The 10642-nt window shown below is 46.0% G+C and overlaps 1 protein-coding gene across 1 annotated transcript; it reads left to right on the top strand.

The window, feature by feature from the left end:
* The first annotated feature begins 3541 nt into the window (after positions 1-3541).
* LOC144782148 (mRNA decay activator protein ZFP36-like) lies at positions 3542-9936 on the top strand. Its single transcript, XM_078661324.1, has 2 exons — positions 3542-3699; positions 6735-9936. Exons 1-2 carry the CDS (start codon positions 3661-3663, stop codon positions 7806-7808), a joined length of 1113 nt encoding a protein of 370 aa, XP_078517450.1. The 5' UTR covers positions 3542-3660; the 3' UTR covers positions 7809-9936.
* Positions 9937-10642: the final 706 nt, after the last annotated feature.

Raw genomic sequence — 10642 nt, 5'->3', positions numbered from 1 at the left:
AATTGCCATTTGACTCGTTTGCATGATAATCCCAATCAGGAAAAACAGTTTATAGGCCCTCTACTGAAATCAAGCTCTTTCAGTCTCTGTTCCAATCCCAGAGTAGTTTGCTGTCTGTTATAATGTCAGTGCTGAGCATCAGTCCGCAATAATCTTCAAAATATTGGCGCCATTCACAAAGAGCCTGAATCAAACGTCGGAAATCTGCCCCTGTTGAGTTGTTCCTGCTTTTGCAACAGATTTCTATTTTTTAGGCATTCACAGATACCCCAGAATATAACTTTCTGGAAAAAAACAATCCCGGAGTAAAGCCTTGGGTACAAGAACACAAAGGTCAGATACTGTAGTAAATAAAACGAAGGTCGGGGATTGTAATTCAGAAAACACAGCAAAGATTGCCAATCAATCAATCAATCAAACATTGATAGAGCGTGCAAATCACTGTGTATTCTCGTTTACAACACTTGGGCTGGCGTTCTCCTTTATAAACTTTGGTTGATGTATTTTTTTTTAATCTGTGTATACTCACCTATGATCCATGAGCTGTGTGTTCTATTGTTGCTCTGTCTTGTGGGCTTTCACTCTGCCTAGGGAAGTATGGCTCTCTCACTTCATGCTATCTTCTATTTGGCATGTCATTCTACCTCCTTTGAACTACTTGCATTGCAATGCAAGAAGGACTATTTTGTTTTTGTAAAGGACACTGATTCATCACACAGTACATTTGTTATGCCACATGCATCACATACGGAAAACAATCCTTTTTGTTTAGTATTAGCTCTATGTAGGCTTTTTGTGTGTTTTAATCAAGAATCACAATTTGATTATTGGCGTACTTTATACACTCTGATAAACAAGCATTGGGAAAGTCAACAGGCCTGGTTTTCATATGCTAACACCGACACGTGCATGATGTTTGCATGCTTTTGCACATTTAGGTCAGACCCATTGGCTTTTTCAATGTATGTTCTATTTTGTGGGGGATAATGCCTGAGTTGTGTGTTCTCATTTATAATCCTGGGCTAGGTATTCTCTGCAATCCATTCCCTTGCATGATCTTTATTTATATTTATTTAGAGCTTATAAAGCGCACTAATGCCCAAGGGCGTTTTTGCCTCTAATTCGAGAACAGGTGTCCTGAATATAGTCTATGGCCCGGAGCTGTTTTTTGTTTATTCCATTAGATTATTCATTTACATCCCCTGTGTTTTGTAGTATTTCATAACATCTGAGCTTCGTTTTCGGTTTCGCTATGCCTTCTCCGATACAATTTTTGAGTTGTGTGTTTTCCTTTAATCCCTCAAATGCACTCTCTTTCCTAATTTCAGAGGGATGCCATAATACTGTTTATTGGCCGTTTAAATGTTTCAGTTGTTTGTTTTCTGAGATGTTATCCCTTAAAATCTGGTGTTTTGCAGTAACACTTCAGGCCTGATAGGCCTTCTATAACACTTGATCTATTCTAAGGATATAATGTATTTATCCCATAAAAGTGAAACATTAGCTTTGATCCATATTACAAAAATACTTCTGCACTCTGAGAGCAATTCCTCAATTTCAACCATCTCCTCGACCAGCCCAGAAGATGTTTCTGAGTGCCAGACCAATATTGTCATTTTCAAAAGCATGTGTCTTAGTACAGCCCTTGGCTTTTGGTGGTAGGCTCTGACCTTTGAGTGCCACTCCAGCCTGAATCTTCTTTTGTGATGATGATTTCTGTGTTGCGCGTCAGGGACCCCTGCTTCTTTTACCCTTGTTGAGTGTAGGGGGTAGGGGGCACGACTCACGAGACATGAAGCTTCGATTAGGACCTGATGCTCTCTCCCCTACCTCAACAAGGGTACTAAATAGTGTATAATATACATTCTGCATCTGCATATATGGTGAATGATGACATTGCACTATTTCTTGCATTTATTTCAACAAAAGGTACTTGAACAACTCCAGGACTCAGGGGGTTACATCTATGCAGTAATGTGAAATCACGTTGGAGAGGCTTGCTGACAACTTGGAGAGCTGTTTCTCTCTGTCAAGTCGTGTTACATCTTATCTGTGAGGCAGCAAACAATGCGATTCTAATGTCAAAGTTGCTCCACTTTGGTAACAAACTTAAACGTACCCGGTGCACTTAAGTAATAAATGTGTGAATGTGGATTTATTGGTACAGTTGCTCTGAATAACGAGTTACTGGGCCTATAATTATTTCCACTTCCATCCCATAAATGTAGCTATATTTATGCGATGACAGTGAAAATATTTATGGCCCAATATATATATATATATATATATATATATATATATATATATATATATATACACTCCCTCTGTTTTTTTTCCTCATGTGACAGAAAAAACAAACAAGCACTGTCTCTTGGCACACATTAATTTGTCCAACCACCTATCGTTGCAAAGTAGTGCTGTTTGTTTAAAATGTTTAAATATGACTTTCTATGTATATACATCGCGCGTGTGTGTCCGTGTGCCTCCACGAGATTTATCTGTGGCGCCAGGTTTGCCCCCACCGCACCTAAAATTCACTTCCAGAGATGCCACTGACAGGCACCTCTTTCTGCCGCCTTACCCTCTTCTCTCTCACAGATGTTGCAGCCGCGCATCTGGTTCAGTCGCCCCTTGCAGCTCACTTGGCCTAACTGCACGGCACATCTTTCTAGCTGTGCGTAACTGCACGGCACATCTTTCTAGCTGTGCGTAACTGCACGGCACATCTTTCTAGCTGTGCGTAACTGCACGGCAGATCTTTCTAGTTTGGCGTAACTGCACGGCACATCTTAGATCTTTCTAGTTTGGCGTAACTGCACGGCAGATCTTTCTAGCTGTGCGTAACTGCACGGCAGATCTTTCTAGTTTGGCGTAACTGCACGCACATCTTTCTAGCTTGGCGTAACCGCACGCACATATTTCTAGCTTGGCGTAACTGCACATTACCTCCTTCTAGCTTGGCGTAATTGCACGGTACATCTTTCTAGGTTGGCGTAACTGCACGCCACCTCTTTCTGTCACCTAGCTCTCTTCTCTCTCTGCAGTAGCGGATTGATTTTTGTGAGCCCCGCAAAGCTCTATATTCCCCGTTCCGTACTCGCTGTGCTGTGAAAACCGCACCTCTTATTCACTCTTTCCCCTGGCTGTCAGGAGAGCCTGAATCCCGGCTCTGCTGATGTGGCCGCGTGACACCTTGTTCTGCCACCTTTCTTCCCTCGCTCCGCTGGCACCCCTTTCTGACCCCAGCCTCTCCTCTCTCGCTCTTCCCTGGCTGCCTCTCCCCAACCCTCCCTCTAATGATCTTCCCTGGCTGCCTCTCCCCCCCTCTCTGTTTTCTTCGGTGTTGTGACTGCTTGGCACCGTTCTCAATTTACCGTACATTTCATGTATGATGACCTCACCCGCGCATGGCCGGGGGGAGGGGAGGGAATGAAGGGAGGGAGGTGCGGGGGGAGGGCGGGGGAAGAGGGGAAGGCTGCTCAGCCGGGGCCCGCCCCTCTCTGCTCTATCTATTTAAGCTTCCCGGTGCTGTGCTGGCTTCAGCTTGTGCTGGCTTACAGGCTCCAAAAAAACAGGAGTACAGTACAGGAGCCCTCTGGAGCGACGAGGCACCCCGAGCCAACAAGGCACCCCGAGCCGGACCCGCACCTTACGTCCGACATGTCCTCCATGATGCTGGATATAAACTCAATCTTTGAGGTAAGAGGCTACGTTATGAGTGCGCTCTGGGCTCGGAAACAACAGCTGCGCTCTCAACGACAACCGGGCGGAGGAATGGGCCCCGTCACCCTTTTCCACCGTGACTTTTTTTTCATTTCTGTGAAAACATTTGGGTGAATAGATTGGATCACAGCACCCGCTTAGAAGCCATTTGTGATTTTGGACCCAAAAACATGACCCAAAGTCCGCTCCACTCTTGTCTGTGAGCGAGGGCACGAGCGCAATGGCAGTCGCCACCCCGACACAGTCCACTGGAAAACGTCTGTCTGGGAAATATTTCTAAAGCACTCTTGTTAATAAGTCTCGAGGGATCGACGTCCCTTCAAAGTCCATGTTTCTGGCCTCCTCTGGTGTATTTTTTTTTTACTTGTTGCACAAAAAAGTTTGAAAAAGTTTTGCGCATATTTTTTTGCAGTTGGATTAAAGGTCGGGTTGGGGGTGTTGTCAGGATACATTCGTCTAAATATAAAATGTGGCTGTGAGGCGGCGGCGTCAGGCGCTGCTCGCCAGTGTCCGCTGAGGCGCGGCCTTCAGCGTGGCTCCCTCAAAACTAACTTTGGCAGCGGTCGTTGGAACGGAAGTTAGGGGTGTGGGTGTAACTCGGGGTGTTTTTAATTCTATCATTTCGTACCACTTTCTCTTGTGTTCTCCTTTTCAGTTTTCCTCTCCCCACTTAACCAAGTACCCCCTATCTTTGTGTGATTTTTGCCATCACCTTTTCTCTTCCTCCTTCTCCCTTGCCGTTTTCTGAACCTTTCTTCATCGTACCCTCTCAAATGTGTCTCCAACTCTTTGGCTGTCATTTCTAAATCTTTGTCTCCAGTTTCTGACTTTTCCACTTTTTCTTTTCTCTTCAATGCCCAACTGTTTCCCTGTTCCACCCTCAACCCCTCCAACAGTTTCTTCGGTCTTTCATTTTCCTCTGCTTTGTGCGCAGCTCTCCCCTTAAGTAATTTGCTTTGCTGTCTCTGTTTTCACCCCCACCCCCCGCTCTCTCGTTTGTTCTCTCCCAATCCCCTCTGTGTGGCAACGCTTGACCTGTTCGTTCCTGTTTTATCTGCCACTCGGTCTGTTTGTCCCAAACCTTCCATTCTTCTTGGTGCATTTGCACAGCTTGAAACCCGGCCCGGGTTAACAAAGCGCTTTGTCATTTGACTTCCGGGCTGTTTACTTGTTGGGTTGATAGCCTTGATTTCTTTACCTGCTGTGCTGGGAAGGGGGTGAAGTTAAATGTTTGGTGTGGGGGCGTAGCTGGTGCTTGCATTTCTTGTTGATTTAATGATTGCTCAAGCTGATGAAATCCTGTCATACTGAGACTTGAACAGAGTGCTGATAAAGTCAGAGGGCGGGGGTGCGGTTGGGAACTGGGGTTGTGATACGGAGAAACTGACAGATAACCCCACACGCAAGGGCAGGGGGGGCGCCCCCGGCAAGGACGAAACCTGCAGGGTGCAGACCATGCAGGGCAACAGGTGCTCGACTGCACCGTGCAGCTTCGACCCCTGCTTATTCCACAGAATGTTTTATGGCCTGATGTACTATTAAGTTCCAACAGTGCTTATATCATTGAGTATATGTGTGGGCTCCTTTCATGAGAGACCAAGCCTTGTCCAAAATGGACGTGACGTGTCACCTCAACCCCTTCACTTCCCAGGGCTCCACGGCGGACACTTGCGTGGCAGTTCTTTTGAGGAGTGCTAAAATCATACGAGGGGCCTCCGCTTCAGTTGCACCGGGGCCAAGCGACCTGCAGGGCCTTTGCAACCCCCTTTTATAGCAGCTTTTTTTTAACGCCAAAACCCTGGGGGTTCTTGTTTGCATTAAGTCGCACTGCAGCCTTGCTGCGCCACTGAAACTTTACACATGACGTGTCAGTCTTGAGCCGGCCGGAGCTCGCCCTGCCTAGGTGTGTCTGCTGCTGCTACTCTGTGACTGCCCTTCTCCAGGCTTCTCTCGTCCCACTTCCACCTGCCACGAGCTCACTTTCTTGTGGCTCCCAGCTCTCCCGTCATCCACTTGGGTTTGCTGTAGTCTAAAGTTGTTCTATCTGCACAGAGATAATCCTTGCAACAGCTGCATTTATGGGGTAGGGGGCTGCCCTGGGTTTTACTTGGGCACATTAACTCAGGTGGTTTGGGGCATATTTTAAATCTTGTTGCCCTTTGAAAAAATAAGTCAAATGTGTTCCTGGAACATGGCGGCCTGCCAAGCAGGAAGGCGAGTGCCTTTTTCTCACAGGAAATCTGATAACCGGAAATCAGGGAGGTCCTTGCGAAATCAGAATTATTAAATCCGAATGCAAGGAGTCACGCAGGGCGCCACCCGCTCTTGGGAAATGGCCAAGATGTGCAACCTCTTCCATCTCATCCCCTCCTAAAATGGTTTTGAGGTGTCTCTGCCTGCACTGGTGTGGTGGCCAATCTCGACTGCGGCAGTGTGATAGTTGGCACCAGTGAGCCTGATCCTGTGACTCGGACCGGCTTAGTTTGTTGTCGGCTAGCATGCCAGTCAATCCTGATGGCCCTTGCCAGTTTTACAGCCGGATAGCGAGGAGTTGGGTTGGTCTGTTACCGAGTGTTGTGACCACATCTGGTCTTTTGTCCAGGGTGAGTGCAAGGCTTGGTTGCCTTTGTGCTAGTAGGGAGCCTGGGAGCCCCTGTATAAGTCTGGTGGCCAGCCCTAAAGACCAACTTGTTAGTTCCTCATCCAAGCATAGGTTCTTATGGGCTAGTACAGCAGTGCAACGCGGGGACCCAATTGCTAATTTGCCAATTAAACCTAGCGAACGGCCTCTTAAGTTATGTTGTAGCCAGTCCTATTGGTCTCTTTGCTAGTGTGTATGTCAGGCCTGCATGTTCTTATTATAGTGTGGTGGTTAGTCTTGGTGGTTTTGTCCTGGTGTTGTACCTTGTGTGCTTGCTGTGTGCAATTCAATGTGAGGCCTAGCTCTTTGCATCTGTTAGTCTGCTCTCGCCTTTCCGAAGATCTAATGTTTTATCTTCTTTGCTCCACAGAACCTGCGAAATCTGAATCTGGATGATCGAGAATTTATCCTGGAGAAGAGCAATGCAGCCTATCAACGTCGGCACTCCAGCTGTGCCACCAACCCCACTGTTTCTAAATGTGGCAGTGCCAACCAGCTAAGTGACTCACTCTGGTCCCTGGGCAGCCACTGGAGCCCAGAGACTGAGCAGAAGATAAGTGCGAAGCTGGACACTATGATCCGCAGCCCATTTCGGGCGGACCGTTCTATGAGCCTGACCGAAAGTGCCTTAAGTGCATATGGGATGGAGAAGTCACTGGTGCCTCCACCTCCTGGATTCCCACCACTGAAGCCGGCTGTGCCGGTTCTCTCAAACCGATACAAGACGGAACTGTGCCGCACCTTCACTGACACCGGCAAGTGCAAGTATGGTGCCAAGTGCCAGTTTGCCCATGGCCTGGAGGAGCTGCGAGTGATGAATCGCCATCCTAAGTACAAGACGGAGCTGTGCCACAAGTTCTACCTGTATGGGGAGTGCCCATATGGACCACGCTGCAACTTTATCCACTACCCTCAGGAGACTGGAAGCTCCTTGTCATGGAATTCGGACCCCCCACATCAGCTCCGCCAGAGTCTCAGCTACTCTGGGGTCCCAGGCAGGAGAAGCTCACCTCCCCCAGGCATTCCTGACCCAAACTCCTTTGCCCGAGCATCCTCTGTGTCTCCGCCTCCCAGTGACCTCTTCTCGCCGACCATGGTGGAGCCGCGGAGCCATGGTAGCAGCCTGAGGTTGAATGCGGATCCCCCACGGCACCTCACTTCCCTGACAGAATCCACCTGCTGTTCATGCCGCTGTGGCCGGGCTGCACCTCCAGCCAGCACCCCCAGCGTACTGCCCAGCCCCCATCAGAACCACCAATTCTTTGGCCTTCAGGGACTCAACCGTACCCCATCATCCAACTCCTTGTCTGACCCAGATTGCTACAGCAGCTCTAGCAGCCTGAGCGGCTCGGATTCCCCAGTCTTTGAGCTTACCAGCAGTGGCCTTACTACTAGCAGCAAACGCCTCCCAATCTTCAACCGCCTGTCAGTGTCAGACCAATAACCATATGCACCTTCAAAGGAGAGACTGGCATAAATATTTATTCTTTATTACACAAGAAAGGACATGAACTATTTTGCACAAGAGAAATCTCAGTGAAACATGTTGTTAAATATATATTTGTTATTGACCTTTGTCCAATCCCTCCCCCTTTCCACATGTGTCATGGACCGTTTCTCTACTCAACCGCTGTACTTAACAGCCGGAAACCGAATGTGAAGATCTGAAAAGACCCTCTTAGCAGTCCTCTCAGTTTGCTGAAACCTATCGACAGGAGGTGAAATTCTGGAATTTAAGGCAACATTCAGGCGCATCCTTATTTGGACTTTGCACACCAAAAATGCTGATATGCATACTCGTATGTATAATGCACAAAACACATAATTCGGATTGTTCCGAAGTTGCACAATATTTGAGGTGTGTACACTGAATGCCCAAATTCTAAATGGACCCTCATAATTTTCTGACTACCAAACATCTTTACCCCATCCACATCCTCGCCCAAAATCAAGATTCTCTCTTTCGAGACCCATTCTTATGAAGCCTGTGATAGGCTGACAAGGAATGGAACTTTCAGCATATCCCTGTAAGCTCCACTTTCCGCTCACATAGAACGTTTGTTGTTGCAGAAGGTTCCTCAGAGAAGAACCTCTCAGGAAATTTATCACATTGTAAAATGGCGGCCCATGTTCTATTTTTGACCAAAAATGTGAGGGAGAGGCTGTCCTTTGTGTTTTTTTTTTTTTTTAAGGGCGTAGCCATACCTCATTTATATGTAGCTGATCACGGTGGATTTGCTTTTTACAGAGCATCTGCCGTGGCATTTCTTATTCAATGCATTAATGTTCAAGAGCCACCCTTTGCCTCTCCTTCAAATCCTGTAGCTGACTTCAGCCTGTTTTGCCAAAGCGTGTACCTGGCCATTTTTAGAGAACAAAAGTGCTGTTTAACTCTCCTCAAAAGTTGGTTGGAATAAGATAGTCCTAGATTCTACAAAACCCCACCAGAGAAAATAAGACAGTCCACCAGACATTTATGTGGGAGGACACCACACCCGTGTGATACGTCTGCAGTTAAGCTTTCAAGTGTACTGACTGTAGCTCAGTTGAGGCTTGAAGAAGGAATACTGCAGCATGTAGAATAGAAGTGGGTGTGGAGGCTGGTCACTTGCACCACCTATGATATAGGTTACGCAATAGTACATTTAATGGGTAGAGCTATACTCATTTTTGTGAGGGACACCCCACACACCTTAAGAAAGGTGGGGCTGGACCCCATCCTTAGGTGTGGAGAATGATCGCTGGTGAAGGAGTTAACACTTCACACAACTATGCAAACGGTCCACCGCCTTCACCACCTTGCCAAATCTTGCCTTAGTTAACAAAAACCACACATGTGTCTAGTTACAGTCCTGGGGGCTTCAAGGATTAGGATAAAGGAAAATAAGTAAAAACAGCCATCACTCCCAGCCATTGCCTTGTCATCTAAAAGTGCCTTTGCTAACGACTCCTCCCACTTCTTCTCTTACCCACTTGGCCCTCCCCATTTCTCTGTGGGAAAGTGTGGGGGCACAGAAAGGGGAGTTGGTCTGAACATCTCTATTAAGAGATTGAAAGGTACTGAGGGGTTGAGGTGGCGTGATTGATCTTTTTTGCTATTACGAGCCTGCCAAATTCCCCTTTACATTCCTCGTAGGGTGGGGTGATGGGAAGAATAGTACTTTTTAGGGTGTGTGTACCCATAGCACCCCAAAACCATTTCAGAATCTTTTCGGTGAGACAGCTGAGAGAGGGGGCTGTAGGTGCTATCAAGGAAAGCTTCCCTGGTTTATCTGATGGGGGGAGGGGGTTAGAGGGAAAGGGGGAAATTATATACTGAAAACAAATTTTGGCACTCAAACTACTAATCGCTATGCCTGGTTTGAAAAGCCCATGTTTACTTGTAATAACTCTATTTATGTGTACAATTTATTTATTCAGGAGCAACAGAATTTTATATCTATTTATCTTGTTCTTTTGTAATATTTGAAAATGCATATGTGTGTGTAAGTATATATTTTCTGTGTAAAGCACTGTGTTCAGTGCTATAAGGATCAACATTGTGATTTGGAAATAAAGCCTAATTGGAAGTACACTTGGCTCCTGTTTGATTGGTGGTGGGTTCCTTGTTGCTCACTTTCTAAATGTGGACCATGTTGCATTTCAACATATGTTCTGATGGAAAGATGTTTTCTCTACATATGATATATCAATATGGTTCATTGCCTTGCACCACTAGTCCATGAACATATCCAGATGAGATCTACCTATTTTTTTGTACAGGCACAAACCAATGCCAAAGACCATTTTTTGGGGTATTCATGCTAACATGCATTCTAACAAACCCCAATTGATTAAACGTTGGAAGAAATGGGGATCATACAATTTGGAGAAGGACAATGAACCCAAATTCTAAATACTGTCATGAAGTTACAAGACCCATAACTTCTGAACTTATTCTGAGATTTGTCGTTGCCATATGCACTGCAACCAGTTAATAGACAGCGACTACAACCTCGCTGATTCCAAACATTCGCTGTGTCTGAATGGCATCATTTTAGTTTATTATTATTAATAGGGTGCACCAATGCAAATGGTGGAGAACTTCAATGCTCATTTAAACGAATATGCATACATTACAACTTACAACACATTGAAAAGAAGTACATACATATTCAATAAAATAATGTTATTTAAACAATCCCACTAAAAACCTGGCCAACCGATAACCATTTAAAATAATTCCTAAATTAAATTAATCTACCTTTCTACAAGGCAAGATGCTATTGCAACTTAATT

Source organism: Lissotriton helveticus, chromosome 9, assembly GCF_964261635.1.
Source record: "Lissotriton helveticus chromosome 9, aLisHel1.1, whole genome shotgun sequence".
In the NCBI taxonomy this organism is placed as follows: domain Eukaryota; kingdom Metazoa; phylum Chordata; class Amphibia; order Caudata; family Salamandridae; genus Lissotriton; species Lissotriton helveticus.
The sequence above is the reverse complement of the archived record's forward strand: the minus strand, read 5'-3'. Positions and strand labels throughout refer to the sequence as shown.